General features: G+C 40.7%; 1 protein-coding gene across 1 annotated transcript in view; it reads left to right on the top strand.

Moving 5' to 3' along the window:
- KDR (kinase insert domain receptor) overlaps nucleotides 1-22,410 on the top strand; it is a 47,111-nt gene that overhangs the window by 21,611 nt on the left and 3,090 nt on the right. Inside the window, exons 14-29 of the mRNA XM_005555270.5 lie at nucleotides 1,555-1,701; nucleotides 2,035-2,166; nucleotides 5,220-5,326; nucleotides 5,750-5,885; nucleotides 6,256-6,360; nucleotides 7,678-7,791; nucleotides 8,376-8,464; nucleotides 9,082-9,235; nucleotides 11,288-11,385; nucleotides 13,917-14,039; nucleotides 14,193-14,304; nucleotides 14,521-14,620; nucleotides 15,026-15,131; nucleotides 16,247-16,398; nucleotides 21,357-21,456; nucleotides 21,950-22,035. Coding sequence (XP_005555327.3) covers nucleotides 1,555-1,701; nucleotides 2,035-2,166; nucleotides 5,220-5,326; nucleotides 5,750-5,885; nucleotides 6,256-6,360; nucleotides 7,678-7,791; nucleotides 8,376-8,464; nucleotides 9,082-9,235; nucleotides 11,288-11,385; nucleotides 13,917-14,039; nucleotides 14,193-14,304; nucleotides 14,521-14,620; nucleotides 15,026-15,131; nucleotides 16,247-16,398; nucleotides 21,357-21,456; nucleotides 21,950-22,035 — 1,861 coding nt within the window. The remainder of the gene's footprint in view (nucleotides 1-1,554; nucleotides 1,702-2,034; nucleotides 2,167-5,219; nucleotides 5,327-5,749; nucleotides 5,886-6,255; nucleotides 6,361-7,677; nucleotides 7,792-8,375; nucleotides 8,465-9,081; nucleotides 9,236-11,287; nucleotides 11,386-13,916; nucleotides 14,040-14,192; nucleotides 14,305-14,520; nucleotides 14,621-15,025; nucleotides 15,132-16,246; nucleotides 16,399-21,356; nucleotides 21,457-21,949; nucleotides 22,036-22,410) is intronic.

Below are 22,410 nucleotides of genomic sequence, written 5' to 3' on the forward strand. Positions count from 1 at the left end.
TGGGTGAACCTACATGGTCCAGCATGGTCCAAGGTCAATGGGACGATCACTTCAGTGAGCAGATAGCTCTGTAAATTCCTCCATAGGGGCACTCTCTACCCCTTGTCTAACCTCATGCCTTGTGCAAAAACTGGGCAGCCATGGCTCTGTCTGTGGGAAAATCAGGCAAATTTGGGGAGCGTCTCTTTGCGCCACTTCTCTCTATTTTCTCCTCTTTTGGTGTCTCTTTCAATTCCTAGGATATATGTGCCCTCTGTTTTTTTTTTATCATTAGAAAGGAAATTGCCCAAGTAAATTCATCTATACCACGGTTTGAGGGTAATGTCTTCATCAGAGGCCTTGACGTATTTGAAGAGGCAGCTTCTGACAGACACTAGCATAAAGTTCGCTAGTTTTAAGACTCAGGTGTCATAAGAAGAGATACTTTGGGGTCAAGTCATCCCCAGGACCCTTCAAGTCACACCACATAGTTCACCATGGATTTTCTGTTGGCTGGTCTGGCTTCAAGGTTATGGAAGAATTGAGAAAGAGATGTGAAGTAGGCTCCTGGCCTAGCTTTGCCCAGAAAAATATGTGCTCACAGTTAGCTGGTTTGCTTCCTTAAGGACTCCTAACTTGTTTTCCTAAAATCTATTCTTAGAAATAGGCTAGAATCCAGTACATTTGCTTAGACTTCAATGTAGTACGCTGTTGAGGTAATCTCATTTTGCTAAGTGTTGAAGTGGATTTTTTCAGCATGATTCCTTTTGATGTTCAGTTGGTTGGGACAAGATATTTCCACAGCACTTTGATGATCTGAAGAAAGAATAAATCTAAAGTTTTCTTGTACATTTAAACAAATACTCATGGGCTTCATTTTCTTTAAATCCATGACTTCCCTTAGGGTATTGTTGTTTTGCTTGTGTTTTAGTGGAAATAGCACTGAACTGGTCTTTTAGCCTCACCAGATTCAGTAAACAGTTCAAGTGTTTACTTAGTTGTAGGGACATGGACAAGTAGTTTAATGTCACTGAACATCATTTATTTCATCTGTGAGATAACACTAACAGTCCTATTCTGCTCATTACGTAAGATCAATAGTGAGGAACACAAATTGTATAAACAAACTTTATAAGAATTGCCAAATAAATGTAAGGCATTATTTGTTGAATGATACTAAAATTTGGCACTTCCAAGAGAAATTTGAAGGGATTCTAGGGTGTCATTGACTAGAACCTTCACAGGAGGGAAGTTTTCAGCTGGGGAGGCTGTGCCTGATTACGGGAAAAATCCATAGAGGTGACCCTGAACCTTTCTTTTGTGATGGGATGACCAGCTAGTATCACTAATATGAATGTTAAAAGCCGTTAATCTGTTTGCAGTGTCCTGACTGACTTGTTTCATTTAACTTTACCCAGTGACCAATGGTGCCGTTATTAACTTCTGTGTATGTTCAACCTAATAAATCAACAAGTTTCTTTTTACTAAATTTAAACTGTTTAAAAGTTTGGTGATACTAGAGCCATTTCAAAAGTTTTAATTCCATGTTCTGTGATTTTCTTTGTGTGTGTCTAGAGCGCGTGGCACCCATGATCACAGGAAACCTGGAGAATCAGACGACGAGTATTGGGGAAACCATTGAAGTCTCATGCACGGCATCTGGGAATCCCCCTCCACAGATCATGTGGTTTAAAGATAATGAGACCCTTGTAGAAGACTCAGGTAAATAGAACTTGGCTATTACTCTTGGGTTGCAGAACTTTCCCAGGGATATGACATAAAAAGCTATGTTATTTCTTGATATAATGTAGAAAAAAAGCAGTATTGGTGTCCATGGCCTGGCTGATTTCATACACTTGGAATTGGAGTATGGGGCCTTGCTGAATTTTCATGAAAGCCATATAGGAGATTAGTCAGCAGTAGATCCCATGTGACTCTACGAAGTTAGACAATGGAACAAGATGAAGGGCAGCATTTATAGTTTCTAAATTTCCCTAAAAAACTTCACAGACCACATCATCATAAATGAGAATGATCATTTTCTTCCTCTCTTAGGCATTGTATTGAAGGATGGGAACCGGAACCTCACTATCCGCAGAGTGAGGAAGGAGGACGAAGGCCTCTACACCTGCCAGGCATGCAGTGTTCTTGGCTGTGCAAAAGTGGAGGCATTTTTCATAATAGAAGGTCAGTGGGATAAAAAAAATGTGGTACATATACACCATGGAATGCTATGCAGCTGTAAAAAGGAATCTGATCATGTCCTTTGCAGCTGCATGGATGGAGCTGGAAGCCGTTATCCTCAGCAAACTAACACAGGAACAGAAAACCAAACACCACACATTCTCACTTATAAGTGGGAGCTGAACAATGTGAACACATAGACACAGGGAAGGGAATAACACACACTGGGGCCTATTGTGGGGTGGGGAGAAGGAGAGCATCAGGAAAAATAGCTAATGCATGCTGGGCTTAATACCTAGACGATGGATTAATAGGTACAGCAAATCACGATGGCACATGTTTACCTGTGTAACAAACCTGAGCATTTTGCACATGTATCCCGGAACTTAAAAGAAAAAAAGAAGGTCAGTGGGAAGTCATAGATACATCCTGTGGTTTTTTAAAAGATTAGATTGTATCTTATAGACACACATTCACTTTAAGTAGGGCAACTACAGATGATTTTTAATATTCTTTGAACTTTGTAAATTTTCTCAGTAAGTATGTGTTCTTTTAAACAGTGAACATAATTAATATTGTTATAATTCTGCTTGCATCACATTTCCTATTCCTGCAGTTCTTATTTGGAAAAATTCTTAACCAGGCAGGATGAATAGCCTCCTCTCCCTGATTCTGTCTTTGTTTGAATGGCTTGATTAACTTATAGAAATGATGCCTTTATATTTATTTGGAAAAACTTTAGAATTGCTGCCTAATCATGGCAGTCAATGCTATCCAGATAGTCACAAGGATTCTGAGTTTTAATTGGACTAGAAATAATTAAGATTCCCTTCTGAACAATAGACCATTGCTCTTCTGAAATGGAAAATTTTTGGTTTTTATCTCAATATGTGTGTATGCAGGAGTGATGTGAAATCTGTCATTTTCTTAGCTAGGAAAAGTAATTTGTGGCAGAATATTTTATCTTAAGAAGTACATCCCTATGACTTTTTCTGTAGCCCACAGGGGAAGAATAAAACTGTGTTGTGTGGGTAAAAGTACGGTATGCAAGGGTAAGAAAGAAGTACGGTGATAGAAGGGATCGATAGATTTCTATGAACTCATCCTAACGTGTCTCTCAAAGTCTAGATTTTGGTCCCTTTACTCTGTCAAATCTATGATGCCAAGTATTGCATCGAGATAGGTTGACATATTTTCAAATGTATAAGCTTATTAGTGTTTCATAAACTACACTTGCAAATAAAGACTTCAAAGACCTTGGCAGTTTTGTCATTTCCAAAGTGATTCATGTTTTAGGGCAAATCCACAGAATGACTTCTGGATTGTCTCCGGTGCTCTGCATTACCTCTTGTTGGAGGTCCGCAGCTAGTTACAGATGCCTAACTAGGTAACACCGGCACAGAGATTATAGTTACTTCTTACCTGGAGTGAATGCTAAGAAAGGCAGAGCTAGATATTTAATACTCCTGCTAGTTTCCCAAATGTTATGTGAGAATATTAATATAAAAATACATAGAAAATAGACTCTTTGAACTTTTTATCCTCTATGTACAACTGGACTTTTAAATCTGTGTGTATAAATAGAGAATTACTTCCCTAGGACCACCAGAGAAACAAAATTTACTCCAAGCATAATTGTGCTTGTCTCTCAATGGTTAACTTAACTTTTATTTTGCAAACCAATGTATTACTTATTTTGCAAACCAGTTTATTACTTGTCTTCTGCTCTCTTGAGGCTGTAATGGGCCATCCGCACAGTTTGTGGCCCGGTTTGATTCTCCTTGCACTCTTCTGATGGGAGGCCCCAAGTGATGACTGCTTCCTTATCATCTCTTTGCTAATCACTCTTAGTGGAAAGCCTGCTTCTGCATTTTGTTTCTTCCACTCAGAGCTGTCCTCTGAAGCCCTGGTCATCTGCAGCTTTGCTTGCTGACCTCTAGTTTCCGCTTCTCTTTCCTTTCATGAGTGGTTTGAAACTCCCATTACCAGGCCATGCATGATGTGCTCATCTTGACTCTTCCTTTTCTCCTCACTCAGGCTTCTGCCACAAGGGACGGGGTAGTGCATGTAGTGGTTAGTTCATGTTGGACAGGCCTCTTTATCTCTTGACTGAACCACTGACTAGCTATGTGCCCTCAGTCAAGTAGCTTAAGCTCTTTGATCATCTGTTTCTTCATTTGAAAACTGAGAGTTGTTGAGGAGATTAAGTGGAATGGCATGTTTAAAGTGATAACCACATAGTAGATACGTGGTCATTAGTAGCTCTCAGGTCAAAAAACTTTATTTCCCTACTTGGTTTCTAATATGATCCTTTTGCAAACTCTGCACAGATGAATATATTGACTATCAGTTTAAAAGAAGACTTTTGTTTTCCTCAAATAGAAATATTTTTTTTTCTCTGTAAAGAATGATCTGTTTTCTTTCCATCAAAGACTGCTCTTCCTCTAAACACTTTCTATGTTTGACTTTTAAGGCATTACTATTTCTATGCTTAATTACTTTAGAATTTTATTGTTGGAAGTTTACATGAGCAGTGTTTTGCAAGCTTTACATTTTCCATTAACAATTCTGTAGGCCAGGTATGGTGGCTTATGCCTGTAATCCCTGCACTTTGGGAGGCCAAGGCCAGGGGATGGCTTGAGGCCAGGAGTTCGAGACTAGCCTGGGCAATGTAATGAGACCCTGTCTCTACAGAAAATAAAAGAAAAATTAGCTGGGCTTGGTGGTATGCACCTGTGGTCCCAGCTACTTGGGAGGCTGAGGTGGGAGAATTGCTTGAGCCTAGGAGTTGGAGGCTGCAAGGAGCTATGATTGTGTCATGGGACTCTAGCCTGGAGCATAGAAAGAAACCCTGTCTCTAAAAATAAATAAATAAATAAAAATTAAGTTAAAAAAAAGAATTCTGTAGACTCCATTCAAGTTAGGGGTGTGTGACTACTGTCCTCTAGGCTTTTTCCAAGTTGGTAAGCTTGGGATCTTGCTTTAGTGCTAAAATTTGTCATCTTACAAAAATATAAGTTTCCAACTGTTGATACAATTTAATTGTGTCTTTCCAGGTGCCCAGGAAAAGACGAACTTGGAAATCATTATTCTAGTAGGCACAGCAGTGATTGCCATGTTCTTCTGGCTACTTCTTGTCATCATTCTACGGACCGTTAAGCGGGTAACAAAATAATTTCCCTTCTGCCCATGCACATTGGTTTTCATGATTAATGAAAACTGATTGGGGTTCTTTGAGTTGTTTCTTCCCATTGTTATTGGCTCAATGGGCACATTTTATTTCAATACAATAACATTCTTGCCCACTTTCTTTTGGCTGGCTCTCAGGGATTTAATTGATAGAAGCCACTAGAGAGGAAAAGGGCTTGAACTGTCTAGTGTAATTAAACTTTAAAACCTTAATTCTGAGCTCCTTTGGGGGACAAGGGAAACTAGAAGCAGGGTTATAATAGGACCACTCTCAAACTCCATGAGTTTTGTTGGAAAATGAGACAGGAAAGAGGCTCCAATAAACAGCAATAACAAGCACACAAAACAACAGCCAAGCGACAGTGTGTATATGACTGGAAGGATTGATGCTTTCCAGGCCAATGGAGGGGAACTGAAGACAGGCTACTTGTCCATCGTCATGGATCCTGATGAACTCCCATTGGACGAACACTGTGAACGACTGCCTTATGATGCCAGCAAATGGGAATTCCCCAGAGACCGGCTGAAGCTAGGTGCATTTTCAATTGCTATTAATTTGATATTGTATTTACCAGGCCGTCTCTTCCTCCATTAGAACGATGACAAATGTGGTGTATTCAGATGTTGGATTCTGGTTTAGAAATATTAATTCCATCTCTTGAATTTGGATAGTCATTCATTTAGCCACTTAGAGGTAGGGTCCCTATGTAATCATCCAAAGCAGGACATTTGGAGAGTGAAGGGGGAGTTATTAAATAATTAAGCCAGGACAAAGGAGTAAACTGGACTATCCATGTTAAATTGGGATGTGTGGTCACCCTATCTAGTTGACATCTCTGCATATCACTTTGGTTGTATAGTAATCCAAGTCCGTTTTCTTGTTGCTATTGTTGTTGACTCTAGGTAAGCCGCTTGGCCGTGGTGCCTTTGGCCAAGTGATTGAAGCAGATGCCTTTGGAATTGACAAGACAGCAACTTGCAGGACAGTAGCAGTCAAAATGTTGAAAGGTAAAAGCAAAATTATGTGGTGATCTTTCTGTTTTATCTAGTCTTTAAACATGTTGCAAGGCTTGTATCAGTAGCTTTATGCTTAGGTGGGCCTACTAGCCACACATGCAGCCAGCCTAAATAATGTCCTTGTGCAAATTGGAAAAAGGATCCTCCTTTGTAGCTTTATGCCAGGGTGCACGGTCTGGCAAGTAAAGTTGGGGATGGGTTTCACCTTCTTGCCTGGTTATCCTTGTGCAGGGCTCAGCCAACACAGTTGTACTTAGTGGTTCTGGTTACAGGAAAACAGGACTGTGGTTATATTAAAATTGTTTCTTAATATATTGTGGAATCAGATAATTATAGACCATCTACAGACATGGAAAGGAAAATAGTGGAATGCAAAAATAGCATGTTCTCTAGAATTGGAATATGTAAAAGATGTTCATATGTAAAAGATAATTTGCAAAACAAGAATGGTTGTGTTAGAATAAAATATAATGGGTTATATTTTTTAAATGAAAAGCTTTATAAATAATTGTTATTTCTAATAGTAATGGAATTCTGGTCTGGCCATTTTCATTTCAAGAGGATAGACAATAAAGCTTCTTTCTCCAATTGTGATGTTCTTTCATTGATGAAGGCAGTGCCACTAACCCTTTGCCAATAGGTTTTGTGCGTTTCAAAGCTATCTTTCTCCATTTGCCTTTTTTCTCTGGTGGCCAAGGGAGTATGTAATTTTGAGGTGGCTCATCAGGGCCTTAGATGTGGGCCATGCCTGTGAATTAGAGGGAAATGTAGCCGTCCAAACGGGATCAAACACATAGTCTTAGTGCCATCAGCCTCATGTGTCAACTGGTCTTTCCAGCTGGCCTTAATTTGCCTGCACAGATTGGCACAGATTGGCTGGAACCTTCGGTATAGCCCCTAACACATGAAGATATTTAATACATGGTGTCGCTTCCTTATGAGGAAGCACTGAAATGATCAGACCCTCAGAATCGTAGTGAACCTGAAATGCAAAAATACAGTTTTGTAAAAGAAGAGAATCTGGGCATTATTCCATTGCAGATGTATTCTCCACTTTGCAAAAGATTTCACAGTGGATTCCTTTAAATATCAAACATTCTGGCTCAGTTAAAATATGAATTTTATTTCAGATTAGAAAATAGAATTTACACTTGACTTTTGGGGAAATGCATGTGATCTGTAAACTAGGTCACAGCTGTGTTACCCCTGGAGGGTAAGTTGTATAGTGGCATGCAGGGAAGGAGGGACCCCAGTTATCCGAAGGAAATGTCCACACCTAAGATTTCCCTCCTTGTACTGTATTTTTAGAAGGAGCAACACACAGTGAGCATCGAGCCCTCATGTCTGAACTCAAGATCCTCATTCATATTGGTCACCATCTCAATGTGGTCAACCTTCTAGGTGCCTGTACCAAGCCAGGAGGTGAGTAACTGTGGATGGTTTTGGTCACCCAATTTTAACATGCCTCTCTGATAGTGTTTGAGGGAAAGCAGTCAACTCCCATGGACTTGATTTTCTTAGCTTAAAATACTTTGCGGATTCCTAGGAATAAATATATTTCACTGTGGTTTAATTGGCACTAGAATTAAATTATTATAAAACTTTCTCAGAATTAAGAAATGTCATGCCACTATGATTCAGTTTGCTACTTGTGTAACAGATGTCCAGATGAGAAGAGTAAACTTCCCTAAAACTTGAAAGCTTAAGGGTAGTTACCCCCAAAATGGAATGATATCAAGTGATTGCATTGAAAAGCAAGTAGATGGGTGGGTTTTCTTTTGAAATTTTGGTTAATCTTGTGAAAATGTCTTCTGGAAAAAAGAAAAGCTATATATAATATAAACAAGTTTATATAAGGGGATTGGGACCAGCTGATTTCTACACTCCTGTCCCAATGAAAGGTTGTAGCCTTCTTCTAAGGTGTTTTTGGGTTCATCACTGTATTAAACACTTAGTGAGGAACACGAGTGAATATCCATTTTCCTTCCTGGACATGCTGCCTGCAGGGCCACTCATGGTGATTGTGGAATTCTGCAAGTTTGGAAACCTATCCACTTACCTGAGGAGCAAGAGAAATGAATTTGTCCCCTACAAGGTATGTCATTTCCTAATCCTGCTCTGGCCACATTATAAAATGAAGGGAAACTAGAAATGGTACAGGTTAATTTTTTAGTTGAAATTTTGTGAAGAACTTGTAAGGAGTCTTCTCATATTACCTATTGGCTGTTATAACTTCCTCTTTTACCTTCTGGGGGCCATATGTTTCTGTTCTATTTTTGTGATTTTAATCTACTGACCCATTATAGAGTGTGGACATGGGGGAGAAGGCAGGTATGATCGAGGAAAGGGGAGGGCGGAGGGTAGGACAGCTCTGGGTTATTCTGTCTCTCCCCTAGCTATATTTGGCCCCTGGAGTGTAAATCCCTCTGTGAAGAGCACCCTAATGCTGAGAGTGTGTCTGAATGCAACTCAAAGTGGCATTTGTCTCTTTAAGCTAAAGAAGGAGTTAGGCTTTGTGGAAGAAATCCTATTATGCACAAAACTTGCCCCAAATTTCAGTTCAGAGATTGCATAATCCTGAAATTGATGTCCTCCTTGTCTGCTTTTTAGTAGTTTCTATTATTTCCACCGTTATCACATTTTAAAGGTTCTAAACTTTTAAAGACTTATTTTGTGTTCAAGGAGTTTGTTTTTTCCTTTGCTTTTTTATAGACCAAAGGGGCACGATTCCGTCAAGGGAAAGACTATGTTGGAGCAATCCCTGTGGATCTGAAACGGCGCTTGGACAGCATCACCAGTAGCCAGAGCTCAGCCAGCTCTGGATTTGTGGAGGAGAAGTCCCTCAGTGATGTAGAAGAAGAGGAAGGTACCAGCCAGTGCTTCCTGCAGGCTATGGCATACTCTCGTCGGAGCAGACAGGGTGATAGGGTGTTACAAGGAATTTGATCATGGGAAGAGTCCAATACTACCTCATAATTTGAAAGAGACCTGAATTTCTATAATAGACTGCCTCCATTCTGTCTCCCCAAAAGTGAAGTGTGGAAGCCCTAGACCGGGAGGCAAAGCAAGGCTAGCCTGAGAAATCTAGGTGGTCCAAGTGGGATAAGCAGTCAGTTACAACCACAGCAGTGTTCCTAAAATACTGGTTCGGCATTTATTAGCGGGAGAGGCTACAAGTTTTCTGGTAGTTGAGTAGCTTCTCCATTGCACTGGATGTGCAAAAGTCTTTCTTTTCATTATACCTAACCATCCCAAAGGCAGTTTAGGAGCCATCTGTTGTTTCTACCCTAGGCCAAGTGGCTTATCAAGTCTTCCTTCCAACCATTATTCCTCAGGGGAGTCTTGATAAATATCCTGGCCTTTAAGTTATGTTTCCAGTGATATTTTATTTATTTGCTTTTATTTTTATTTTTTTGAGGTGGAGTCTCATGCTGTTGCCCAGGCTGGAGTGCAACGGTGCAATCTTGGCTCACTGCAACCTTTGCCTTTTGGGTTCAAGTGATTCTTGTGCCCCAGCCTTCTGAGTAGCTGGGATTACAGGTGCCTGCCACCACACCCAGCTAATTTTTTTTTTTTTTTTTTTTTTTGTATTTTTAGTAGAGATGGAGCGTCACCTTGTTGGCCAGGCTAGTCTCGAACTCCTGAACTCAGGTGATCTGCCTGCCTCAGCCTCCCAAAGTGCTGGGATTATAGGCATGAGCCACCGCACCCGGCCTCAGTGATATTTTAGTGCTCTTTATGGGTCGAGCTGTGGTCCCAAGCCTAACTTCCAGGACTTCAGCTGGCTCCAGGACACACTGTATTTCTACCTCCTTCAGAAGGAGCAGAGATAGCGTCGTGGATGTAGAGATGGGTGACAGGCTGGCTCCCCTTGAGGCATAAGTCTAGAGGAATAGTGAAAGAAGCCCACTCTGTTTCCCTTGACATGAGGCTATAGAGAGAATTTGCATTTAACTCCTTTTCCTTAGTAGCTGAGAAGGTAGTGTGAAGCTGGGACTTGGTCTAGAAGCACATGGGGAGGTGATCTAGGCTTCATTTAGCTGGGCCCACATCGAGTGGTGCTGCCTCTACCCTGCTCTTTCTCTTTCAAGAAATAGTGGCCAGTGAGCCAGAAACCTAAGAGATTGAGTTGTTGAGAAAAAGGCTCACAGCCTTTTAAGTACTTATGAGGTTATTACTACAACTGAGTTTTTGTTTACTCTGGTCTTTGTCTCCAGGAAAGAAGCCATAAGTCTTATCTGACCAAAGAGATGATTTTGAAACACCCATTTAATATCTTAGTGTTTATTTGTACCAGTTGCACTGAAGTAAATACACCAATTTACGTAAATGTGTCTTTCCATGTTTCTGTTATCTCTCAGGAAAAAACATCCTCCCAGGCCAGATTTAATGTATTTACAGCACTTTTAAAGTTTGCAAATGAATTAAATATATTTCTAGTATTTTTAGTTATCTATTGCAGATTATAGTTTGACTTTTGGCCTTTGTCCCAGGACAAATCCTGGAGAGAAGCAATTCAATGACCCTGAATATTGTTGTCTTATTTTTAGAGTTCTTGATATTAAACTATTGTTTATCCCTCTGGGTACATGACAAAAAACAGTGTAAGTGGCAAATTTGGAAATGTCCTCTTTCTTTCCCAGATTATCTAGGTCAATATTACCTTATTCTACCTCCTGGATTTACTGGTTCAATTTGCTAAAATGGAAAAACCAGTATTGTTCCTAAAGGATGTGATAGAAGCTAATGATATTGGGATTCAGGAGATTTATAGAAGATAGAAGCATTGACTCTCTGTTTCTATTTCCTGAAAATTTAACTCCCAAGTCTTAAAAAGATTATTACTCTAGCAAACTTAGAAACAAATCACACCAATTCATGAAAATACTAATCTCCAACTTCCTGCCTCTTCGGACAGCTCCTGAAGACCTGTATAAGGACTTCCTGACCTTGGAGCATCTCATCTGTTACAGCTTCCAAGTGGCTAAGGGCATGGAGTTCTTGGCATCACGAAAGGTAAGACAGGTTGAGGGGAAATCAGCTATCTTTTCAGATCACAGGTTTGGAATAGGATGTCCAGTGTCAGCCATTGGTGCTTTTTTGGGATTGTAATTCATTCACCACTTCTGCGGCTCTGTTTCTGCTAAGTAAGAGTGGTTAAGGAGTTCATGAAATTAAGCTGTATAATAAAGGCTTGTCAAGCATCTACTAAGTGTTAGGCAGTCTTCTGAGCACTGAGGATACTGGGGTGAACAATCAGGCAAAGCTCTTCACCTTCCTGGAGTTTATAGTTCTAGTGGGTAGAGCAAACAATAAGCAATATAAACAAGTAAAACATGTTGTAGGTTAGATGGGAGTAAATGTTATGGGGAAATAAAGCAAGAAAGGGTTATAGAATATACAGGAGCAATGCACTTGTGTATGTTTATGCTTCTCTCTGTGTGTGTACATCCATTTTAAACAAGGTAGACGAGGAAGGCTTTACTAAGAACTTGACATTTGAGCAATGACCTGGAAAGGGGAGGGGCTGAGCCCTACAGATATCTTGGCATGAGAATCATTTTTAATTTATTTTACATTCATCAACATCCATCAAAAAGTATTTGTTAGGAGTATAATTAGAAACGAGGAAGGACAGGCTTCAGATGAGAGCGATTAAAAGAGCTAAAATTAGAAAAGTAGGCCAAACAAAGGCTGAGGTGGGGACGTGACAAGTTACAACTATTCCAAAGGTTGTAAACACCAAGCGGGGAGCAAGGCTGGTGGCAGTGACTCCCCTGGAAAGGGTAAAATGTGTAATTTTTTATTAAGTAGTAGTACTTCAAATTAAAGATCAGGAAGAACTATCAGTTGACAGAATGTATTCGTGCAGCTTAATGAAGAAAGAAAGACTTAAAAGTTGTATATATATATTTTGTGTTTCCTAAATTAGAATGAAATCTTCCGCCCATGTTTTCCCCTGAGGTTTAAAGCTTCTCATAGCATTCAAGGCCTCAGGCTCTTTGATGTTTCTGCTAGGTAGCTCTTGTGTTCTCTCTCCCAAGGGGAAGGAGGAGAACTGGGGCCTTATAGGGTTTTCCCAAAGAGAAAGGCCCTTTACACTGCTTGGAGATTATGATTTATTATTACTATTTTTTTATGGCTGGAATTTGCCACTTACTCAGGGTTCCTTTTGGGGACTAGGAAGAGACTGGACATGAATGTGGGAATCCTTTAACTTGTTTTATATCTACCAGATGACTTCTTGAATCTACTTGGTTGTTGGGTTAAAAAAGGAAACTTTTTGTTTGGGGGGAAAAGTAAAAAATACTGTCTGTTTTTTGGAATTCCCAGTGTTGCTCAATTGTGTTAGACAATGTGCTTCTGAATATGCCTTGTTCAGAGGAGACTGCCATACAGATTTGAGGTGTGGGAAGGTCAGCAATGCCTGGCTTACACGATCACTCCTCCAATGAGTTAAGAATTCTCCCCTTGGCCGGGAATGTTGGCTCATGCCTGTAATTCCAGCACTTTGGGAGGCCAAGGTGAGTGGATCACCTGAGGTCAGGAGTTTGAGACCAGCCTGGACACCATGGTGAAACCCTTTCTCTACTAAAAAACCAAAAATTAGCTGGGTGTGGTGGCACACCTGTGGTCCCAGCTACTTGGGAGGCAGAGGCAGGAGAATCACTTGAACCTGGGAGGTGGAGGTTGCTGTGAGCTGAGATTGCACCACCACACTCCAGTCTAGGTGACAGAGCGAGATTCCTTCTCAAAAAGAAAAAAAAGAAAAAAGTTTTCTTCTAAGCCATTGATTCATTTCTTGTGCTCCCCAAGACTCATTTTCTCACCAAATATCACATGGAGCTAAAGCTGCTGAGTAGTAGGAAGTTAGGTGAAGTTTGGAGGATACAGAGAAAGGAGAAACTAAGAAGCTAAAAGGAAGAGAAAGAAAGTCAAGATTAATCTCATTATATTATTAATGCACCAGAGAACTAACCTGACTTGTGATAGGCTGAAATTGCCTTAATAGACATTTATGATAGCCCAGCACTTTGAAATCAGGGGAAGCCCCACTGGGAATTGTTTATCAGAGCCAGTCTGGCTTCAGCCTCATACGCAAGGGGGAAACCAACAAAGAGCACTAAACCAATGAGAGCCCCTTGTTTCTGATTTCCGTGCATTCATTCAAAAAACAAATCCCATTCTGGGACCTCCCTAGAATAACACGTTTTTAACCAAATATGGGGCCAGGCAAAAGGGATGTGTGGATGTGACCAGAAACACACTTTCAATTGTGTCCTAGAGGAGCCTATTTATGATTCCATCATCATATTATAACTTAATTATTTAACTCCAAAGGCTGGGGCTGTTTATGGAATGAGCAGATGTGTGTCTCAGCAAAGCTCACAGAGTTTTTTCCTGAAGTGTTGTTAAAAGATACTAACCCAGTCCTTATTAATCAGTTGGCTTTCTGATGTGGGATTTTTTTTGATGCATGAGGTCACAACAGATGTGAAAGAGATCAGCTGTGCCGAGACCTAATGCACACACGATTCTCTTTGCAGTGTATCCACAGGGACCTGGCGGCACGAAATATCCTCTTATCGGAGAAGAACGTGGTTAAAATCTGTGACTTTGGCTTGGCCCGGGATATTTATAAAGATCCAGATTATGTCAGAAAAGGAGATGTAAGTTTCAAACATGAATCCAGTGCTTGGTTAAGTAACAGAATTAAAACTCCTCATAGAGAGCTTCAGGACCTGTGTTCAGGAACAAAGGAAGTTTTTTTCTTCAGATATTTGCTAATTTGGGTTCTGAATCCTTGTCTTCTACCCATGTAGGCTCGCCTCCCTTTGAAATGGATGGCCCCAGAAACAATTTTTGACAGAGTGTACACAATCCAGAGTGACGTCTGGTCTTTTGGCGTGTTGCTGTGGGAAATATTTTCCTTGGGTAAGTCATTTCTCTTTGTCCTTCCATCCAGACTCCAAAGAGGAAGACAAAAGTTGTCTTTTCCTCTCTTGTACTTCACGTCTATCAGGCGAAACTTCTAGGAAGCTTTGGAAAAAAAAAAGATACGTAGGTGATGAGGATATGCAAGATTCAGGCGCAGGGTTTTCTATAAGAGAAAATCAAATTAAAGAATGTCTCCTCCCTGTTTTATTCTAGGTGCTTCTCCATATCCTGGGGTAAAGATTGATGAAGAATTTTGTAGGCGATTGAAAGAAGGAACTAGAATGAGGGCCCCCGATTATACTACACCAGAAATGTAAGACTTTAAGAAGTGTTCCTCTGTTCTCTTTCTTTGCTCGCAAATTCTCCTTGCCTGGAAGACTTTCCATTATATAGACTTTCTTCATTGCCCAGTTAGTGTCCTGCTTTTACTTTGGGGCCTTTCTTGATAATTTCAAGCATGGAGTTACCACTTTTTGAAAAGATAGTACTTTATTATTCAAAGCAACCAGTTAGTTTTTATTAGATGTTGCTTTAAGTGTTTTGTTTTTTATACACATTGAGCCTCGGGAGTATGGGACTCTGTGTCTTACACAGTTTTGTATCCCTATTTAGCATCTCGACTCGTGGGCTCTTTATAAATGTGTACTCATTTAAGTGCTTATTTTCATCATTCAGGAAGAAAGAGGCATTTAATGAAATCAGTGTTTTGCCTCTCTAGGTACCAGACCATGCTGGACTGCTGGCACGGGGAGCCCAGTCAGAGACCCACGTTTTCAGAGTTGGTGGAACATTTGGGAAATCTCTTGCAAGCTAATGCTCAGCAGGTTTGTCACCTCCATCCAAGAAGCGCCTACAAAGAGTACTTAGATGTCAAGGACTTCCCTACTGCCTGAACTGTCTCATGGCTACCATGCCATCCTCTCAGCCATTGAATAATCTACTGTATTCTTCTACATCTGAGCAATAATGCTTTTCTAAAAGCTGCAATTACCCTTTTAGGCAGATAAGATTCTAATTTATGACCTGGGAGCAGACACTCTGATTTCTACCTACTTATCTTTTTGTTATATCTTCAAATGCTCTTCTAAAGCTAAAACAAACAAACAAAAAATCTGGTTGATCCACAGAAGATCAACAATGGAAGAAATTTCAAGAAATTTTTAGTAAATTCTGCAGGCAAAAATACATCTAAGCTATGCAAAAGAGATGGTTTCTGTCTTGGTATCATCCCAGGTTCTTATAACTTCCACTGGAAGATTTTAGAGTTGTAGTCTTTACTGTTAGAATGTTATTTAATCTCCAGTCAATGCTTCTTACTACAATGGAAGCGAATTTCCTCTTTCTTTTCTTTTGAACAGCTGGGGGACAATAGGTCAGCTCTATTTTTATCAATAAACCTTCCAAACATTTACAGATATCAAATAGTCATTTATTTCTTTTTCTTGATGCAATAATATTAAGTTGTGCAACCTTTTCTCAAAAGACCCATTTTCGTATCCATTTATTGCTTTTCTTTAGACTGTCATCAGTTTTTCCATTGCCTTGAAATGTGGTAGCTAAAACGGGATGCCATGCCCTTTGAAGGGCTTGGCTCGTGCGGTTAGGGCTCTGTGAAGGAGTGATTTTTTTTTGTTCTATGTAGCTCCGTGTGTTCTGTTGTTACCTCTCTGACCACAGCCTGCTTTCTCTTCTTTGTAACTGCACTTCCCTGTGGGCTCCTTACCCATCTCGTTTTTAGTTCTCTCCTTTAATATACCTTCCATTTCAACGGCTTTTTGTTTCTGACACATGATTTGTAATGTTGTCTTAAAGTTCTGTGTTCAGATATGAAAGCCACATGCCCTAGGTAGCCAAGAAGCCCCTGTGCCCTTTGTTTTTAATGAAAAGGCACTTGAAGAACTGAAGCCATAACAACAGTCTTCTGTGTTTATTGTTTCAGGACGGCAAAGACTATATTGTTCTTCCGATATCAGAGACTTTGAGCATGGAAGAGGATTCTGGACTCTCTCTGCCTACCTCACCTGTTTCCTGTATGGAGGAGGAGGAAGTATGTGACCCCAAATTCCATTATGACAACACAGCAGGAATCAGGTACAGTATATGGCCTAACATCCCCTGGGGGAGGGTAACTTCAAGGCCATCTCGGGGAGGGGGATTGGAAGTGGAAGGAAGACCATGTCTAAGGCTGCTGCATCCTACTTCCACATAACCTTAGCCCTGAGGTTAACATCATGGGGAATGCTCCTAGAAGAGGGCCTGGGTAGGTGTGCTTCCTCCCATCTGTAGCCCACGCTGCTGCCACAGCATTGCCTTTAAGAATTCCAAGCCCTGCAGCTGCAATAGCTGGAATGCCACAGTTTGCTAATCTCCGGAATAAAGAGACCAGTTTTACAAAGACATCTGCATTTAAATTATCCCCATGTATGCTTTTATTAATGTGAATTAAATGGCTTAGGAGAGATTCAGAAAGGAAGAGTTCTGTGCATGCATGAGAACACACTTATGGCTCTCTGGCAAGGATACAGAATGCCATGGGTCTGTGTCCTGAATTAGACTGGATGCTGCATCTCAGGAGCCCCTCCCACGTCTGATTTTCAGTATTTTATTTGCATAGCGGGAAGTCTGGGCTTATGTAAAACACATGCACTGCGGTCCTTTCCTGGTTTGCAGAGGGGTTCTGAAGGCAGCTTTCTTTTTTCTCTCTCCCAGCACCTGTGCATAAGGAAAGAGTTGGTGTGGTTCTCTACAATATGATATTAAAATTGCCCTTTACCAAGGCTGGGACTACTTCACTTTGCTTTGTTTCTTTCCCAACCCCTTTGGATGTTTTCCTGCTTTAATGGAATCCCTGACAGCATGGGTCCAGCCTGCCAGCCAGAGTGTGCCCGGGCTGCAGGGAGGGGCAGGGAGCTCTCTCATGTCCAGAGCATGGCCAGGTTGCCACATGGCGGGGATGCTAAGGAGAAACTGGTGGACAGTTTGCCTCCTAGAGTTGTGCAGGGCAGCAGAAACACTGATTGGAAGGAAGAAAGCTTAGAAGCCAGCAAGTGAGCTGACTGTTCCACCGAAGTCAAAAGCGTTAGGCATATTTTTAAAGAACTTTGCCGTATATTATCAGATGTTGCCAACATCATAACACTCAGAGTCAGGCAAGGTAGAAACAATAATCTTTTTTTTTTTATGTATTATTGAATGCAAGGCTCAGTTCTGTTACCTGAGGGCAGTACAAACTTGTGGTTAAAGATCAGGTATTAGAGTCAGATAAAACTGAGTGGGACCCCCAAGTCTGCCTTGTAGCAACTGTGAAACTTGGGGCAAATCATCTACCCTCTGCCTCAGTTTCTTTATCTGTGAAATGAGACAAGGTCAGTGGTGCTGTTGGAAAATGGCTGTTTTGAGAGTTGTAAGATATAATCTATTTCCAAGCACCTGACCCTTGAAAGCACTCAGTAAAAGATACCTATTAAGTGAGCTGCTTAAAATCACATCCTTGAGATGAATCCAGTTCCTCTGACACCTGAGTCCATGTTGTTTCCTCCCATGCCAAGGAGGGCCCTCAGAGAGAAACAGTAATGAAATGAGACTACAGTTCCACTCCTGTGTTTACACATTTCCAGTTCAAGTTCAGCCAGCCTTTTAGTGTGACAATTGTTCCCCACACACCATTATTGCCTCCCCCTTTATCGGAAAGCCATTTGATCATGAACTATATTCCCTGTGTTTTCTGTGACCAAGTAGAGTGATGATCCGAGTTAGCAGCCTCCTGGCTCACCGGGTGCTTTGCATATGGTGCTGAGAAGGAGAAGAAATCATGTTTGTGTAATGGAAGCACCAAATACGATGTTGGATATATAAAAGGGCTGCTAACATTTATCCCCAGAAGCGTGGACAAATGTGACACCACTCTCCCAGCACAGGCCTGGCTCCTATTTTCTGTCTGTGATTTTTGAATTGGTTTTTCCAGTCCAGTTTCTCTTTTATCCTACCATAATTTAAAAAATAAAATGAAAATTGGAGTCTTTTGTCTGCATCTCCTCTCAACCTCCTCCACCTTTTTTCCTTTTTATAAAATAAAACTCATGGTCACATTTTAGTCATCTGGTTTCGAAGAGAAGCAGATAGAGGCATTTGCACATGGCATGCTTCATTCTGTTGCTCTCCTGGGGTTCTGTTTCTCTGGGGAGAATGAGTTGAGGCTGGGGTACTTCTCAGGGGGCTTGTTCCATCCTCTTATGCATTTCTGGCCAAGTACAAAAGCTGAGCAGTCTTTCTCCTTCTAATTTTCAATCCTATTGCATTATAAATAGAGCTGGACAGAGACGTCACTGTGGGAGCTAGCCTCATGATTTGTGGCCCCTTTAAACCATTTGAAAAATATTTACTTAGCATTTATTTAGAGAGGGACCACTCATGTCTAGACTTAGCTTTGTCTCTAATTTCCCCTGTGGGTCAGTTCTGGCCTCAAGTTTGCATGCTTCCTGCAAGAAAGCACATACTCACTGGACTCATCTTTCTTTGAGGGCAGTTTTGGGACCATCTGCAATCGCTGTCATTTTCTCTGGGAGTTTCACCTCCCACATCAAGCAGCTTATCAAAAAATTTCTTTGTAGTACTTTCTTAGAGAAAGGTTTTGGTGCATACTATTTTCTTCATTTTGGTTAATTGTTAGTGATGATTAAATGGCTCTTGTAGATTGATGCTTGGGATAGCCTGCTAGCTAGGTATTCCTGAATTTGGCTCCACCATTAGGCTGCTTGAAGTGGGACTGTCCTTTCTGCACTTTTTGTCTGTTTCATATCCCATACTTACACCCCTGACCCTGCTACTGCGTGATCAGTGCATGCATGACAGGAGAACAGCGCCGTTCACATACTGGGTGCCTAATAACGGCTTGAACAATTGTGTCTGCTGTTTTCTTATTTCTTTTCCCTCCTGATACTCTTCCAAGGGAGTCTGTATGGAGTAGAGTAAAACAAAAACAAAAACTTCACATGGGCTTTGGTGTCTGAAGGCCTAAGTTTGAGTCCCAGTTCTACCCTTTATTAGCCATTTTCTCCCTAATCCTTGGCTCCCTCATCTCTAAAGGGGAAATAATTAAAAGACCTATTTCTCCGTTTTAGGAGGAACAGATGCACCATGGTCTGTGGAAATGCTTTGTCAATCATGAAAGGATCATGCCATTTAAAAAATTACTGGATTAAGAATTTAAGGAGCTGTCCTTTCTAAGGCAGCTAAATTATTTTCCAAACTTGCCAACCCTAGTTGATTCTATCCCCTAGATATCTCTAGAATGAACCCATGTCTCCAAACCTCATGGGCATTCCATTTTTCTAGCCAAGCTGCCTTTCTTTCTCCTGAAGAAGTGCAGTATTTTTCTCATGGTTCTTATGCCTCTAGTCTTATTCTTTTCAATCCACAGTCAGTTCTCTAAAGGGCATATCTGATCTTGTCAATTCCATGCTTAAAATCCTTCAGTGGCTCCCCATTGCCCTCAAAATAATAATCCAAACATTCCAGTTATGTGATTTTGGATAAGTTCCTTGACCTTCCTATACCTTGGTTTCCTTATCTGAAAAGCTGGGATAGTAATACTCACTCCTAGAGTGGTACCGTGGTGAACACGTCATGAAATGCTGCTTAGACAGCATCTGGCACAGTGCCAGGCATGTGGCAGATTATCAGTGAGGGCTTCCTGAACAAGTGAATGCAGGAATGATTGACTATGGTACCAGTAGCTTTTGACAACCATTACTTTTAGGGGTTGGACTTACAAGAAAGTAGCCTTCGATCGCACCCTGTGTATCATATCCTCTAACTTGTGGAGTTTCCTGAGTGAGGGTGTCACCTGTAAATCTCATTCTCTCCTCTCTGTACAGGGAGGAACCAGCCTCTTGGGGTAGGGGAGAGAGATTTAATTTCCATTCTTCTCCTGTGGCCCAAGGTCTATGCAGCATGTTCCAGAAGGCTGCTTGTAGCGGGAAGTAGGCTGGTATAGGAATGAAGAGTGTATTTTCTGTCTCGTTGGGTCCTCCCAGTGAGTAGGACTTCCCTTCCCTCACTTGGGCTGTAAGTGATTTTGATAGCATCAACTAGACTCACCCAAAGCCACATGGCCGGGAAGGAGCCTTCCCAAGAAGGAGAGGATCTGTTGTTCGAAAAGTCTTATTATTTGGACTCCTGAAGGAAGCTTTGGAAGTCAAAGGAGAAAAATGAGCTTTGTTTGAGAGAGCATTATTCTTCCTAAGAACAATAAGCCCAACATTCTCCATGTCATTCATTTTTCCAACATCTCCGTGAGCTAGGGAGGGAGTGCTACTGCCAACACATCTTTCAGATGGGAAAAGAGGGTCACGGAAATATTCATGACTTTCTCAAGTTTCTGCAGTCAGTGGTAGATTCTGAAATAGGCAAAATATCTTGTTACTCTCAAACCACTGCTCTTTCCTGAGACAGCAACTCTGGGGGCAAAAATGAGGGGACAGTGAGACTCAGTCCACCTTCCCTTTGCACACTAAGCCTCTGTTACACAGAAAAGGAAGAGGTTGTCTTCAAATCACTGCTGGGTTCAGTATCCTTTAAGGAGACCTTCAGATGATTCCTCTGCCTATCTTTCATTGAATGGTTGCTCTGTGAGCATTATCCAGAAAAAATTTCCCGGGAGATGGCCAGACAGATGTGAAACACTCAGTAATATATCCAGAGCTCGATGGAGGAATCCCATGCAATCAGGAAGCCAAGTAGAAGGCACTTGATAACTCCCTCTGCTATTGTTGTCTTTAGTCCAGGACTGGACCTCAGAAGTAGGGTTCAAAAGAACAGGCTCATCGAGACTCCTCAGTTATATTATACTTTTAAATGGACTTTCTCAGGAAATTAAGCCTTCCATGTGTGCTAGCAGAGAAAGATTTTTATTTTGTTTTGTTTTTCTAAAGGATGTTTTGAAGGTTGCTATTAAGTTTGTGGTTGAAAGATAATGAACTTAGGTATCACTTGTGGTATCTGCAGTCAAATATACCACCAATAAAATATAAATATTTGTTCTTTTGCAGTCAGTATCTGCAGAACAGTAAGCGAAAGAGCCGGCCTGTGAGTGTAAAAACATTTGAAGACATCCCATTAGAAGAACCAGAAGTAAAAGTAATCCCAGATGTAAGTACATCTTTTAAAAATAGTCTTAGAAATAATACAAAGGATGAAACACTAGTTAGATAAATATTAGCCTAAGCATTAAAGTCTTGGAGCCTCATTAGAAGGCTGCCCTCGAGTGTGTGTATCATGGGGTCATTATGGAGATGGAACTCTGTGTTTTACATAAGTAAAGTCCTTGGTCCAAGGTTCAAGACAGTGTAGCTTTCTGACCAATTTCACTAAAGTGCAAGTAGTGTCATGGTGAAGAAAGCAATGGTAACAGGCATTCTCAGCTGCTGATGTGAAAATTTTCTCTTCTCCCTGGCCTGTGTCTACTCATAGGAAGCAGTTGCTTCCTTTTGTAGCTTGGACAATTTGTGGCTATTATACCTTTATGTTCTTCCACAGGACCTTATTTGATAGTCATGATAGATGGGTGAGAAATCACCTTAATTAAATAGTTGGTCATTTTATATGCTCAATTAACTGTGCCATCTCATTGTCTCTGAAAAAGGACAACCAGACGGACAGTGGTATGGTTCTTGCCTCAGAAGAGCTGAAAACTTTGGAAGACAGAACCAAATTAGCTCCATCTTTTAGGTAAGACTCAGCCACATTAAAAAGACAAATTTCAATAGGAATTTTTGGAAGCAACTTAGGACTTTCAATATAAGTGCAGACTTTTCCCTATGGGGTCTTTGTTGTTTGGAGAAATTAACATCAATTTAACAAATAAAGAAGGAAACAAACCACATGATAAAATTAAGTGACAAATCTAAAAATAATCTGAAATAAATTAGAGAATTTGGTCAATTTTTATGAGAATTCATGAATACTAGGGAATTTCTGAGTATAGTTACTGTAGTCAGTAATGGCTAAATGAAAAAGTGATTGGATGTGATCCCTAAAGCTGTCAATATGATTGCAATCTTTGTGGACTCTGAAGAATTTTTAAGTCTGTATACAAATGGGTGC

The sequence above is a fragment of the Macaca fascicularis genome, chromosome 5 (assembly GCF_037993035.2).
Source record: "Macaca fascicularis isolate 582-1 chromosome 5, T2T-MFA8v1.1".
NCBI lineage: Eukaryota > Metazoa > Chordata > Mammalia > Primates > Cercopithecidae > Macaca > Macaca fascicularis.